The 16048-nt window shown below is 43.8% G+C and overlaps 1 protein-coding gene across 1 annotated transcript in view; it reads left to right on the forward strand.

Moving 5' to 3' along the window:
- Nucleotides 1-16048, forward strand: part of DSG2 (desmoglein 2) — a 39328-nt gene that overhangs the window by 8018 nt on the left and 15262 nt on the right. Inside the window, exons 2-5 of the mRNA XM_038766688.1 lie at nucleotides 8475-8510; nucleotides 9472-9606; nucleotides 14234-14395; nucleotides 15171-15315. Coding sequence (XP_038622616.1) covers nucleotides 8475-8510; nucleotides 9472-9606; nucleotides 14234-14395; nucleotides 15171-15315 — 478 coding nt within the window. The remainder of the gene's footprint in view (nucleotides 1-8474; nucleotides 8511-9471; nucleotides 9607-14233; nucleotides 14396-15170; nucleotides 15316-16048) is intronic.

A 16048-nucleotide genomic window follows, 5' to 3' on the forward strand; every position in this document is an offset into this window, starting at 1 on the left:
GCCCTGGTTAGACTTAAGTGGCCTCAGTTTCTTCAGTGCCCCTGCCTAGTCCCTCTTTCTTAGGCTGGACTGATCTAGGGACTCTGGTGTTTCCAAAAGCAATAAATTAATTTATTTAATGAGCACTTCCGTGTATAGAGCTCTGTAGAGTGAGAGAGAGAGTACAATGCTTGGTAGAGTACAATATAACAGATACATTCCCTGCTAAATCCCAAACTTCTGTCAAAGGAGAGGCAAATGGCAGTCCTTAAAGATGCCATCAGAAATATGCTTAATCCTCCGGTCTCTTCTTTCACTTTAGATTACTTGAGACTCAGCCTCCAAAAATGTATAGATATAGAGTTGAGTTTGTATTTAATGAATATACTGCTTTTGGCTCCCTGGAAATGCTTATTTGATGGTCTCTTTAGAATAGAAAGGGAAGGAACATTTGAGTGCCCTTTAATCAGAGGTGTTAAAAGGTCCGCATTGCTGACAGTGGCATTTGTGCCTGTGTTCTTTTCACCAGATAGATCTTGCCAGAAGGGTTTCCTAAAGTAAAATCATTTAAAGTCTCCCACATGTTACTGAAAGTTATTAACTTAAACTATTCCATAAGTATGTCTTTCTGCTCTGTGAGATAGTTCAGGTTAAGTGATGGTAAATTAATTTCTAATTCCTGAATTTCTGTAGGACTGCTATCCAAAAATTCAAGACTATAAGGATTCTCCCTTATTTTATCTACCCCTGTGTTTAGTACAATACTTGGCACATAGTAAGTGCTTAATAATTGCCACATTTTTTATTATTAGAATTAAAATGCTCACGATTACCTTTCAAATTACCATTGCTTATATAGTTTATCCTTTGTAATGATCATTTAGCGCAATGTTTTGCAATAATTTTAATTTTGAGGGAATTCACAGAGTAAAAAAAACCATATTTACCAAACAGCCACAGAGGGTCATATAATGGTACTGTTTCACCCTGGTGCTTTAAAATACGCCCTTTCATAAGTAGACCATGTATGTACAATACAGTAATAACTTCCCATGGGGTACGGAAAAGATGTGGATATTTATAGGGAGTGCCCTGTCTCAGCAAGGTTATCTGTTGCCATGCAGTTGTTATGACTCAACCACTTAGAGGCCTCTTTTCACTCTTTCTGGGTGGTGCCTGCTCAAAGTGCAGTTTCTCAGGGATGCAGCGTCACACCTGAAGCTTCGAGAGTACTAAAATACTTTTTTGAAGGACTAGCCGCTTTCTTTTTCAGGACAGGAGATCAAAAACTCCCATTCCCTAGACTGGGTGGTGTGTAGACTTTTTAATTTTTGTGCTTTTTGCCCATAGTAGCCTGAAAATATTTTAACAGGGTTTTATCCATCCAACACCAGTTTTAAATGTTACCTGTTGGTGTAATATGTCAGTACTTCTTATATTCACTACTTTGCCCAACTTGATGGAACTTGCTGCAGATGTGAAGAAACGTTGGGTAGCAACTGGACTGGGGCTTATGGTTTTATGTGCATTTTTATGACCTCTCTCGTACTAGAGGAGCAGGGTCCAAAAATAGCCACAGCAAGATGAGGCTTTTGCTTCATTTCATCACCACTGGAGAAGGTGCAAAGAACTAGCACATGTTTCCCGAGTATCTAAGGTATCCAAGGAATCCGCTGCAGGCCCTGTCATCTCAGGGCCTCGTTTTCAGCCAACTTTTGTCCCCAATCACACTCCTTTGACAAGCAGTGTGAGAGGGCATAAATGCCTGTATACTCAGTCTTTGAGGAGGAGGGCAACAAATCTACGTGCCCAAAAGCTGATACCAGAGAGGGAGGAAGAGCATGTAATGAATCTCCACACCCTCTACAGCTTCCTCCTACTTTACTCCCTCAACAGGAGAGAAGCAGCGAGGCCTAATGGACAGAGCACGGACCTGGGTTCTAATGCCAGCTCGGCCAATTGCTTGCTGTGTGACTTTGGGCAAATCACTTAACTTCTCTGTGCTTCAGTTTCCCCAATTGTAAAATGGGGGTACCTGTTCTCCCTCCTACCTCGACTGTGAGCCCATGGAGGATGGGGACTGTGTCCAACCTAATTATCTTTTACCTACCCCAGTACTTAGAACAGTGCATGACACATAGGAAGTGCATAAAAATTATCGTAAACAAAAAACCAAGGAGTGGGTTGACGCACCAATGATCTGTCTTTCAGTAGTTTTACTGCTTCCTATTAAAAAGGCTGTAAAGAGCAGAGGTCAACCAAAGGTATATTTGGCGTTTGCTTCAACCTGTTTAAAGTAAAATGTGGTGAAAGGACTTGGGTCCTTGGTTTAATTGCAAGAATGGGGCCCTGGGCCCAAATGAAGTTGTGGAATTCAGCAGTGTTTCCCACGTTATGAGGCAACTGACCCAAAGAATGTGGGTTTAACATAGGTTGGACATAAGGACACTTTCTCTAGCATATGTGCATTCCATTATTCCCTTTACTTCCCCCTTCTGCATCTGTGATAGCAGGAGGAGAGGTGGAATGTACTTTCCCAAATGCTTAGTACCCAGTAAACACTCAATAAATACAGTTGAATGAATGAATTAATGGTTTAAAGTTCCCCCAGCAGTATTCTGGAAAATATGTATTGAGGTTCCAGAATACCATGAGGCCTAAACAGAGCATACTGCAGCCTGGACATGCAAGTATAAGAAGGGAAGTGAGCAAGAACAGTTGGAAATCAGAGCAAGATAGGCTGACCAACTTATCCCAATTCTGGAGCGGGGAGGGAAGGGGAAGGAGAGAGAGAGAGAAAGAGAGAGATAGCCCCCCAAATTGCCTGTGAGCACCAGGAAGGGGTCTCAAGAGGCCATCTGGTTCCCTTCCAGTTCTATGACTGCTTCTTGTCCTGAGTACTCACTAGAATTCAATCTTATAGAATTATTTATTGTATATTTGTGATGTTTGGCATATATTTTGTTATATATTATGTCACCTGCATTAATGAAGAGAGCCCATTAAAGGTCATCCACTATTTTGATGATTTACAACATTCAGTCTTTTTCTCTCTCTCTCTTTCCCTCCTTGCTAAAATCTAGTCTCAAAACAGGGCCCCAACCAGCTCAGCTGCTGTTAAATGAATTTTATTACCCCAGAGAAAGATGTGAATGAATGTCTGGGTGGGTAGCATTAGGCAAGGGGAGGAGGAAAAGATATTCCCAATGGCACTGGGCAGGAAGGGCATGATGTACAACTAATCCACAATAAGATCATTCAAATCATGGTATCATCACCATGAAAGTTTGTGGAAATCCTGCACTAGACTTGCGGAGTGTAGTGGAAACTAGGAAATTAGGAAATATCTCCGGGAGAGTAGACACAGTCCCCACCCTCAAGGAACTCAGAGTCTCGGGATGGGAAACAAATAGAAATATTCATCAGATAAATGTTAGAGATTCATATAAGAACAAATACAAAAATGAAACTGCCCAGTGAGGCACCTGTTGGCAGCACCGTGAGTCCCTCAACTTCCCCCACATGCCGTCATGGTTCAGGGGAGGAATACTTGCCTGGATGCTCTAAAACGGATCACCGCCCCAAGCTCTTAGTACAGTGCTCTGCAGACAATAAGATCTCAATAAATAGGATTGATTGATTTTTGCCCAAGATGGTGGGGTGGAAGGTCGGGTGGGGGATGTGAGAGTAAAGGAGAAGTAGATTCCTTGGTACCTCCCCTCTGACCCCTGCATTCCAGGCTCTGTGGAAAGGGGGTCTGAGCACATTTGGCCTCACCTGTCCTTCACTCACTCAATCACAGTGGGGCTATTTAAGTGTTTACTGTGATCTCTACCAATGTGTTGTTCTTTTTGGGCTTTTTGGTCCAAAGGATCCAGATGTGCATGGAGTAAGTTTCAGGAGATCACTGGGCTTTCAAAGAGATGGTTCCATGAAAATATATCCAATATAACAAAAATCTACCTAATTGATGGGTGCTTTGGGGTTGAAAAGGAGGTCTTTCTGAATTAGTGGAGTTTAAATTATGCCAGGATCTTTTAAAATGCACTTTTGTTCCTCTAAGCCCTTGTTTTGCTACATGCTTGAACCATTCAAAGAATTATGTAGGAGACTATTTTGATATAAAGAAAGAAATGCAGAAAATCAATAGCCCAGAGAGGCAAGGGAAGATATCCTAATCTCTTTGTTTTACACCCTCTTTCCTCCTTCCCTCAATTTGCTCCATTTTATACCAGACAGTGCTTTTTTCAGCTGGTCAGTCCCCAATCCACTTACACCTTCATGCTCGGTATTTTTATTCCAAATATATTTTTATTTCTAAATACCCAGTTGCTATCTAGGTCCTGCTGATTTATGCAAAGAACCTTTTCATGTGTGTATGCTGCCTGGGTCAGCATACTAAATTAAACAACATTAAAGCAGTTGTCTTATCAGTCTCAATACAAAGAACACAGGAATGTCATCAGGAATGGGCAGAATTATTGAACACCAGTCATTCCTGGAATGTAATTACATTTTTATTTATTTATTTTTTGTGCATTATTATTTGTAATCCAAATTCTTATCCTTTCCTGCCTTGACTACTGTATTAGCCTCCTTGCTGACTTCCCCGCCTCCTGTCTCTCCCCACTCCAGACCAAACTTCACTCTGCTGCCCAGATCATCTTTCTACAAAATGTTGTGTTTTCCCACTCCTCAAGAACCTCCAGTGGTTGCCCATCCAGTTAGTCCTATTTACTGAGCACTTACTGCGTGCAGAGCACTGTACTCTGCGCTTGAGAGAGAACAAGATAACAGACACATTCTTTGCCAACACTGAGCTTAAACCTCCACATAAAACAAGATCGCTTTAAAGTGATCTTGCCCCTTCTTTCCTCACCCCTCTCCTACTAAAACCCAGCCCGCACACTTTGCTCCTCTAAATGCTAACCTGCTCACTGTACCTTGATCCCATCTATCTCGTCGCTGACCTCTCGCCCATGTCCTGCCTCTGGTCTGGAACACCCTCCCTTTTCTTATCCGACAATTACTCACCTCACCTTCAAAGCCTTATTGCAGGTACATTTCCTCCGAGAGGCCTTTCCTGACTAAGTCCTCAATCCCTCTTTTCCCACTCCCTTCTGCATTGCTCTGACTGGTTCCCTTTATTCACCCCCCACCTCCGCCTGCCCCACAGCACTTATTTGTGTATATATGTCAGTAATTTATATTTATATCCATCTCCCACTCTAGACTGTAAGCTTGTTGTGGGCAGGGAATGTGTCTGTTTATTGTTGTACTCTCCCAAATGCTTAATACAGTGCTCTGCACACAATAAATATGATTGACGAACAAAAAAGACATCAAAGCATCATCATCAATCGTATTTATTGAGCGCTTACTATGTGCAGAGCACTGTACTAAGCACTTGGGAAGTACAAATTGGCAACATATAGAGACAGTCCCTACCCAACAGTGGGCTCACAGTCTAAAAGGGGGAGACAGAGAACAAAACCAAACATACTAACAAAATAAAATAAATAGATAAATAAATAAATAAATAAATATCAAATCTGAGGTCATTTTGCTTATGTCCTTCAGGCAGAAAGGAAATTCTGATAATTTAGACTGTATTTTTGCAGTGATGCTGTGCTTTTCTACCTGCTTCTACCACTATCTATCAATCAGTGGTATTGCACTGTGTGCAAAGCATGTACTAATCACTTAGGAAAGTACAATTTGACAGAGTTGGTAGATGTGATCCCTGCCTACAAGGAGCTTAAAGTCTACTGTGTTGCTGCTGTCATTTAGCCAGTTCTAACTAGGAGGGGTAAAGTGTACTATGGTGGACAGAATGACTTCATTAAATAGGGTATTTTTTTCTAGAAATCAAAGAACAATTTGCCAAATTCATATTTCATCAGTTATCACAATAGTATTTTTTGGGCACTTTCTTTGTGCAGATAATGGTACTAAGAGCTTGGGAGAGAAATTACAAAGGAGTTTTAAACTAAAAGTATTATGTACGTGCTAGCATGTGGATAATACATTGCCTCTTCTTTGAGCTAGATGGGCTTTTCAAATATCTCCCATTTATTCATCCTTGTAAGGTAGATAAGAACAGGCATCATTACCCCCAGAAGGCCCTGTCCGTGGCTATATGCAGCTTACGGAGGAACTAAAATCAAAAGGCAGGTTGCTTGATAACCAGTTCATAGCTTCAGCTACTAGAGCAGTGCTTTGAGATGGACTCTCAACTCACTGTTCCACCTACTAGACCACTGCTTTTTATCTTTTCCCATTTGGTTCCTGGCTTGGAAATGAGTTTGCCATGTGTGCTGGGACCTGCAGTCTAAGAGGTTTGCGAACTGTATTTCTCCTCCCAGGCAACACCTGACTAGTAGATAGTGGTCCTTCAACTTGTCTAGCTTTCTCCCCTGTCCCTTCCATCCCTTACCCCAGCCAGCCATCGCCCAGATCAGCCTTCTGTGATAAGCTGCCTAATCATGGTATTCAGTCTGTTCAGGAAATTTAGGTGCTGCTTTTGGGGACAGAAGAGAGGGGGTGGAGGAGCCACGATGTGAGGAAAGCAGGACTTGGGGCAGGTGGAGGGTGAGAGACGGTGCTGCCTGCGATGATTGAAGAACGGGGCGGAAACTGAAAATATATGACTTGGGGTCTGGAAGAGAGGGAGCAGAAGAGCAGGGCCTGGGGCCCTGGAGCTTTCCCAGGAGAGAAGCAGAGGATTCTAGGGCCAGGAGTAAATGGGAGGTGAAAGGGATCCCAGTGTTGGAAGATGTCAGTGGGTCTTGCCAAGGAAGATGGGGAGAGAAATCACCAGGCCAGATTGGAGTGTGGTTATTTCTAAAGCCAGGCCCGGCGGCCACTCATCAGAAAGTTTGCACCATGTGGCCTAGAGTCCCTGGACCATTGATGCCCAGATCAGCCTCCCGCCAACAGTCATGGAAGTGAAGCTCATGACCCTTTCGTCCCCTTCACCTTCATACAGAGGACAGGGGGGCAGAAGCACCTCATGGTCTGCAGTCCCCCGGTTTTTAGGATTCCAGGGTCCCCAAGAGGTCTGCCCAGAACCTGGTCCAGCCTCTCTCCTCCCACCCACCCCAGCTGGAATGAAGCTTTTCCCCTCTGTTGGAACAGATGACCGGTGGACCATTTTTTTTTTTTTTAATGGGAAGAGGTTGACTACTTTGTAATGTAGGACTGGAGCCTCTAGACTGTAAGCTGATCGTGGGTGGGGGATGTGTCTGTTACATTGTTCTCTCCCAAGTGCAGCGCTCTGTACGCAGTAAACGCTCAATAAATACAATCGATTGAGCATGGAAATGCCTGTGGACACTTCCTCCGAACAATAGCACTTATCAGGCTATTGGGAAGCAGTGTGACCTAGAAGAAATGGCACAGTTCTAGGAGTCAGGAGACTTAGGTTCTAATCCTGGCTCAGCCCCTTGCCAGCTGTATGATTTTGGGCAAGTTACTTAACCTTTCTGTGCTTTAGTTTCCTCCTTGGTAAGATGGTGATTAAATACCCATTCCCCCTCTTACTTAGTCCTGGTGAGACAGGGACTATGTCTGACCTAGTTATCTTGAATCTACGGTGAGTATGGTACCTGGCATATAGTAAGTGCTTAACAAATAATAGCATTTAGGAGAGTATAATAGGATTAGTAGACATTCCTGCCACCAGTATTCTTACAATCTAAAGGGGTGACAGACTCATATTTTCACATTACAGAGTACATATGTACATGAGTGTTATGAAGGTTTGTTGGCTATTTTTAATATGTGTTATAGTAAATCATTTTCATTGTGTTATCCATCACATGCCTCTCTTTTTTATATATTGTCTTCCCTCACATAGATTGTGAGTCCTTTGGAGAACAGGTCTTAATTTAATATTCTCACACTTAAAACCTTTCCTTGGACAAAGGAAGCATTTAATACGTACTTGAAGGAAGGAGAGTATTTCTCAAACACATTCAGCTTTGACAGCAACTGGCTTAGGTGTCAACGGGGCGTATCAAGGATGTTACTCATCAGACCTTGTCAGAGACTGGATTGAGTAAGGTCGAAAGGCCAGTCTAAAATGCTCTGAGGGTGAAAATAGCATCTTTGGTCCCCACTGGAAATGAGGCTGGCGGCGGCCTCCATCGCCTTCTAGATTTGTTCTTGTTGGCGGTAGGTTCTGTGAATGTGTCAGCTGGGGAGTTCTGGTTCTTCGACTCACGATCTAGCCTCAGGTCACCCTCAAGTCTCCCTCCCTCCATTGACTCATCTGATAGTTGGGTAGCTTCTTTTCCACAGACAAATAGTGGTATAGTCTTTTATTGCCAATATGTCATTTTAATTTAATACTGATCCGCTTGCTGCAGCACTTGGTTTTTAATTCCTGCTAATATATCATCTCCTTTAACCGATAAAAGGGACACAGTCCTTACTGGCAAAATTTTACAAACTGGTCAAACGAGAAGTAACTTTTGACTATTTTCATTTCACAGATCTGCTTTGACGTTGGAAATGGACTGCACTTTGAGGTACGATATGGGGAGGGGACTTTGGGTCTGGTTTATGAGAGATATAATATTGACAAACCACAGACAAAAGAAACAAACTCACCTCAGCCACCCAGTCTTCAATGACTCCTGTGGAGGGCACTTAGGCTTCAAAATAAGGTCTTGTTGCTCCTGACCCGATTGCGGAGGGTGAAATGATTGCCGTCATAAGCATCACACTATGGCCTTGCTGAATTAAGTTAGTAAGTCAATATGCCTGAAGCGTCATACTCACAGAAATGGTTTAAATTCACATTGCAGATAAAAGTCAGAAATCGGCGAGCATTGTTAATGTCTGGGAATTTGGCTGGATTATCTTCAGACACTAGCAAGGCATCATATTACACTGTTCACGTTACTACTCCCCTTGATCTGGACTTTTCCTGTCTTCGGGATGGAGGTCCGCTCTATTTCTGGAGACCGTCTCTTTGTGGGGAGCCCACTGACTGCCATGGGTCTTTTCTCCTGACATACGGTTGGCCCTCTCTATTTCAGCTGCTTTCAGTCACTTGGTCGCCTGTTCAGAGGGAAAAGACCCAGCTTGGCACATAGTAAGTGTTTAACAAATAGCATGGTTATCGTTGATGTGGCTGAAGATGACCACAGCACTTAACAAAGCAACATGGTGCTACAGCACACACTGACATTGTGCTGCAGTCACTTTGGCTGTAAATGGGTTCTGCCACCTCCCTAAAATGGGCATCCGAGTCCTTATAATAATAATAATTATGGGATTCGTGAAGCACCTCTGTACCAAGCACTTGATGATTGACATCCAACGCAAAACAGTCTTCCTGTGGGAGAGGTTCTGAAGAGTGAACAGTTTCTCCAGAAGTCTCCGTGCCTTTCCCTTTGCCCACATGTGGAGTTAGCCTGCTGGATCACCACAGCTTCGGGTACTCAGCGTTGTTTGCTTGCCAGTTTCATTGTGGTCCCTTTGCAGATATTAAAATCCCGAGAAGACAAGTATTGGCGATCTAACCGAACTCACTTGGGGCGACAGAAGCGAGAGTGGATCACTGCACCGGTGACTCTCATGGAAGAGGAGGATTTGTCCGATAAGAATCCAATTGCTAAAGTAAGCCAGGAAGGGAATGGACCCCTGTTGCTCGTTGTTGAAAGTGTGTGGAGTTTTTAAGGGCTCATGTCATCAAATTCATTGGTAAAATCATCATTTCTTAATTGATATTCTCATGACTTCTACAGTGGGGTTTTCAAAGTAGACATCCGCTACATAGTGGGACTTAAATGATGGATATCTCGCTCAATTTAAGACCCAGCATCCTTTCTTTGGTGGCTGTGACATCATCGTTGAGGTAATGCACACGGGTTCACCCTGTGGAACTAAAGAATCCAGAATTTGGTGACTCCCCATTAAGTCCTGTCCATCTCAGCATGCAAAACAAATACTCGGAAACAAAGCAGCTTTCCAGGTTCTGAGAATGCAGCCTCTCCCCCTAAGGATTATCTTGAGCTGTTTGCCCCAGCTTGTGATCTCTATTATAACCTCTATTATTCCTCCAAGCTCCTGAGTGTGAGTTTTCCCATATTTTGAAGGCAGGGTGAATTCAGCTCTACAGCAGTGCATGACCACTAGAGCTGTAATCCCAGAGAAACTGTCATTTTGTTGTAGTTTCTGATCCTTCAGCCCGTGCAGTGCCATGAATCTGAAATCACAGGTCCTTTGAAAGGGGAAGAATTGAGCTCAAATGAGTTCCGACATCCTGTCTGAGCCCCTGGTGTGGCTGCAGTGACCCTGTGGGGACAGCAGCTGCCTGGACTGCTGTCTGCTCAAGTTTTCCCCAGTTTTCCAGCTCCTGGGGCACATGGAGGAGAAGCGAGGAGTAAAGTAGTGAGAGCTTCATTGGTTGCAGAAATGAATAGGAGCAGGTGTCTGCTGGCTTAATAATAATAATGGTATTTGTTAAGCGCTTACTATGTGTCAAGCCTTGTACTAAGTTGCTGGGGTTGATACAAGATCATCAGGTTGGACATAGTCCCTGTCCCACATGTGGATCACAGTCTTAATCCCCATTTTACAGATGAGAGAACTGAGGCGCAGAGAAGTTAAGTGACTTGCCCATAGGGCAGACAAATGGTGGAGCCAGGATTAAAAGACACAGCCTTCTGACTCTCGAGTTTTCAGGCTCCCAAAAAGCCGTGAGCTTTCTTGATTTGGTTTCCTGCCTCCCTTTCCACCCTTGCATCTTTGGACGGTGCTGCCCTAATGGTGGAATTCACAGAGAGCATTCCATTCCGCGATGCTGTTGGAAATCCTTGGCTGGGTGCAGGGTTTGCCAGGTGCAGATCAGGAGTGCCAGCTTTTCATTGTGGGTGCAGGGAAGAAATTGGAGCGAGGAGCCGAAAGGAAAAAAGTGGGAGAGGAGGGTGGAAAGAGAGGGGAGAAAAGGATGGGGGACGAGGGAGGGGAATGGAGAAATAAAAGTCTGGGGATTAGGGAGGAGTCAGCATGGCCTAATAGAAAGGCCTAGGAATCAGAAGGACCTGGGTTCTAATTCTGGCTCTTCCTCTTGGCTGCTGTGTGACCTTGAGCAAGTCACTTCACTTCTCTGCACCTCAATTCCCTCATCTATAAAATGGGGATTTAGATAGCCCCAAATGGGACAGGGACTGAGTCCAACCTGCATTAAGGGGCAGCAGTTGTGGTACCAGTCTAGGAGGAATTGCCACAGCTGCGGCCGCTCGGGCAGTGGCTTCAGCCGTTGGCCCGGACTGAGGTAAAGTCCGTGTGGTTATGGAGTCCGAACTACCTCCTCCTCCCCTAGAGGATCCCCTAATCTTTCTGAGCAGCCATGGGAGATGCAGACTCACGGCGGAGCCTCGTTGGCCAGTGGTCGGGGAGTGAGTGGGGAATCTGGTACAGAAACCGGTGAGATTATCTTATGTCTACCTCAGCACAGTACAGGACCTGGTACATAGGAAGCATTTAATAAATGCCATTATTATTATCATCCCCACAGCACTATGTACATATCTGTAATTTCTTTATATTAATGTCCATCTCCCCCTCTAGACTTTAAGCTCTTTTTAGGCAGGGAATGTGTCTGTTTAGTATTGTACTGTCACAAGCGCTTAGTATGGTGCTTTGCACACAGTGAGTGCTCAGTAAATATGATTGCCAATTTGTATTTCCCAAGCGCTTAGTACGGTGCTCTGCACATAGTAAGTGCTCAATAAATACGATTGATGATGATGATGATTGAATGAATAAATTATTACAGGCACTGCCATCTGCTGGCAGGGGGCAAGAGGTGCAGTGGACATTTTGGCTCCACTTCTGACCCTGTTCTAGCTACAAATGATGTATTTTTTTTTTGTTGGTTTTGTTTTTATGGTATTTAAGAGCTTACTATATGGCAGGCACTGTACTAAACACTTGGGTAGATACAAGCCAATCAGGTTGGACACAGTCCCCGCCCTACATGGGGCTCACACCCTCAGTCCCCATTTTACAGGCGGGGTGACCGGAGCAAAGAGAAGTTAAGTGACTGGCCCAAGATCACCCAGCGGAAAAGTGACGGAGCCAGAACTTGAATCCAGGTCCTTCCAACACCCAGGCCCAGGCTCTATCCAGGAGGCCACGCGGCTTTTCACTGCAGAAGCAGCGTGGCTCAGTGGAAAGAGCCCGGGCTTGGGAGTCAGAGGTCGTGGGTTCGAATCCCAGCTCCACCACTTGTCAGCTGTGTGACTTTGGGCAAGTCACTTCACTTCTCTGCGCCTCAGTTCCCTCATCTGTAAAATGGGGATGAAGACTGTGAGCCCCACGTGGGACCACCTTGATTACCTTGTATCTCCTCCAGCGCTTAGAACAGTGCTTGGCACATAGTAAGCACTTAACAAATACCAACATTATTATTATTATCGTTATTATTATTATTGGGGCAGAGCTAATGGGTTTGCTTCCTCCATACCCGCGAGGACACCGGTCCTGCCTGTCCCCATGGAGCTCCTGGAACAGAACCCTCTGTGGTCTTGGAATAGTAATACGAGTATTCAGCACTTACTGTGTGCAGAGCACTGGGAAAGAATATATGGGTGGGAATTAGATCATCATCAATCATATTTATTGAGCGCTTACTATGTGCAGAGCACTGTACTAAGCGCTTGGGAAGTACAAATTGGCAACATATAGAGACAGTCCCTACCCAACAGTGGGCTCACAGTCTAAAAATCACTAAAAATCATTTATTTTGTTAGTATGTTTGGTTTTGTTCTCTGTCTCCCCCTTTTAGACTGTGAGCCCACTGTTGGGTAGGGACTGTCTCTATATGTTGCCAATTTGTACTTCCCAAGCACTTAGTACAGTGCTCTGCACATAGTAAGTGCTCAATAAATACGATTGATGATAAAAATCACTGTCAATCCACGTTGCTGGTGCTGAGCAGTGTTGTGTAATCACTTGCATCACATGTTGTGAGTGTGTGTTCCTAGGGCACAGCAGCAGAGCTTATGCAGTAGAATATATGATTCAGGAACCGCCAGTGATGCTCTTACACTCTGGAATTTTTTTTTATGGTGTTTGTTAAATTCTTACTATATGTCGAACACTATTCCGAACACTGGGGTAGATACAAGTTAATCAGGTAGGATACAGTCCCTGTCCCATGCAGGGCTCACAATCATGTAGGAGGGAGAACAGGTATCAAGTGCCCGTTTTACAGTTGAGGAAACTGAGGCACAGAGAAGTGAAGTGACTTGGCCAAGCAGCAAGACAGAGGGTTGGTTTGGGTCTAGATGGCCTGGGCTTCTTAAGCCTTGGTGTCCTACAGCTTGTCACAGATGCTTATGTGTCCATTTCAAACAGCATTCCTCTTGTCATGGGATGAGGAATCTCTCACAGTGCTGCAAGAAGTTCTTTTGTACTCCCCTCCATTGCCGCGTCTTCCCTTCCTGCTCCTCAAACCAGTTCTTCAGTGCTCTTCTGGAAGAGCGCACAATCTTAAAGTCGACCCGACAGCCAGTGTTTCTTAGAGATACCCATTCGGTGATCGCATGGGGGAAGGTAGATGGATTATCTTGCTCTGGTAGGGTTGCTTTGATGTCCCAGAGTACCTTGAATGTGTCTTTATTTCCCAGGCGTTTGAGATTTTAGCCTCCTGAGTGGTTCGGGTGCCACGGACAATTGACTAAATCATCAGAACAAGTTGTATGAAGTGGTGGTTCGTAACAGTACTAGAAATTCGTAGCACTTTGCTTTTCACACAGTAGGCACTCCGTAAATGCTATTGGTTGACTCCTAGAAATATCCTTTAGACCACTGAAACCTGGAGATCATAGCCAGGGTGCCACTACTTATATCCTGCTTGCATCCACGATGTCCTCTCCGTCATTCGGAAAAACACTATGTTGTGGAACCCGAGTGGAAATTGAGCATCACTTGTTCATTTCGGTTTGACTAGGTCCTAGGGCAGTCACGAGAGTGAAGGACCTTAGCTCATTTTGTGAGAGTTCTATGTTCCGGTTCTAAGGAACTCTAACTTTGGAAATGCCTTTTAAGCCCTCTGAATATTGCGAAAGTATTAAGGTGTTTCAAAGTGTGGAAAACATATTGAGTTGAATATGAGTTGAAATTTTTGATAAATTTGAAATGGTTTTCCCAAATCTACACATATGAATTTCAAGAACTCCAGCTGACCAAAATGTTGGTTCCATCTTGGATTTTTTATTTTTCTTTTTTTTGCCAGGTACATACTGATCATGTTCAGGATAAAAACCTAAAAATAGAATATGAATTCACCGGAAGGGGGATCACAGAACCACCTCTTGGTGTGTTTGCCTACAATAAGTTTACTGGAGAACTGAAAGTACTGAAAAAGCTTGACCGAGAAGAAGTTGCATTGTATAAGGTAATAATAATAATAATGGTATTTGTTAAGCGCTTACTACGTGCCAAGCACTGTTCTAAGCGCTGGGGTAGATACAAGGTAATCAGGTTGTCCCACATAGGGCGCTCAGTCTTCATCCCCATTTTACAGATGAGGCAACTGAGGCCCAGAGAAGTTGTGGCTTGCCCAAGGTGACACAGCAGACAAGTGGCGGAGCCGGGATTAGAACCCACGTCCTCTGACTCCCAAGCCCTTGCTCTTTCCACTAAGCCATGCTGCTTGTCTATAATAATGATGGTATTTGTTAAGCGCTTACTATGTGCCAAGCACTGTTCTAAGCACTGAGGGAGATACAAGGTGATCAGGTTGTCCCAGGTGGGGCTCACAGTCCTAATCCCCATTTTACAGATGAGGGAACTGAGGCACAGAGAAGTTGTGACTTGGCCAAGTCACACAGCTGACAAGTGACAGAACAGGGATTAGAACCCACGACCTCTTAACTCCCAAGCTCTTTCCACTAAGCCACACAGGGTGTGTTTGTGTGTGTTTATTTCAATCAATCAATCAATCGTATTTATTGAGCGCTTACTGTGTGCAGAGCACTGTACTAAGCGCTTGGGAAGTACAAGTTGGCAACATATAGAGACAGTCCTTACCCAACAGTGGGCTCACAGTCTAAAAGGGGTAGCTGTTCCAAATATACCGATGCAGATATTCCTTCAGTGTAATTAAAGCATTAATTTTATAAACCAACTATTTCTCTTCCCCTGTCAGTAAACCTTTTACTTACTTTCAGCTCAGATGTGTTGCACTGGATGAAAATAGAAACCATCTGGAAACACCGTTAGAACTTCGAATTAAAGTTCTAGATAAAAATGATAACAGGCCGGTGTTCACCAACAGTGTCTTCGTTGGAGCGGTAGAGGAGTTAAGCAGTTCAAGTAAGATTCTACTCTTTTTATTACTGTGTTGATACCTCTGAATAAAAATTCATTTTTTTTTATTTATTTTAAGCAATAATCAAGCAATGTCTTTTGGGCTACTGAAGAGTGCGCAACACTGTATTTTAAAATTTGGGAAGGTGTTAAAAACTCAGACCAGGTCCCTGCCCTCTAGGTCTTTTCAAGGTGCATTTTTGACAGTGTTGGGGAAAACTTCATTTTACCCTTCTCTTGTGGGACTAGGCAGGAAGAAGAACGTTTTGTTGCTAGGCCTCCAGAAACAAAATACTCCCTTGAAAAATGTCCCTCTCTTCATTTGAGATGGCCAAGGTCAATTTCTTTGTGAAAGATGGACCTGAATATTGTTGTGAAGAGTGTTTCTTATGTTGTGTCCAATACCATATTTACTTGCATAAACGCTCTACTTTTTGCAACCCTAAAACGTGTTGCCAATTTGTACTTCCCAAGCGCTTAGTACAGTGCTCTGCACACAGGAAGCGCTCAATAAATACGATTGATGATGATGATGATAAAACAGGGGTGGGGCTACTATGTGGGAAATTAAGCAGCAATACTTAATAATAATTATTATTAATAATTAAGCAGAAATAAAAGGAACAGGAGGAGAGAAGGAAGAGGAAGGTTAAAGAATATCTGAGACTGCTTCTGTTGCACTCTCCCAAAATACTTCCCACTATAGGGACTCAATGAATTAACTCCCCCAATCCCTGCC

This window comes from Tachyglossus aculeatus, chromosome 25 (genome assembly GCF_015852505.1).
Source record: "Tachyglossus aculeatus isolate mTacAcu1 chromosome 25, mTacAcu1.pri, whole genome shotgun sequence".
Taxonomy (NCBI): domain Eukaryota; kingdom Metazoa; phylum Chordata; class Mammalia; order Monotremata; family Tachyglossidae; genus Tachyglossus; species Tachyglossus aculeatus.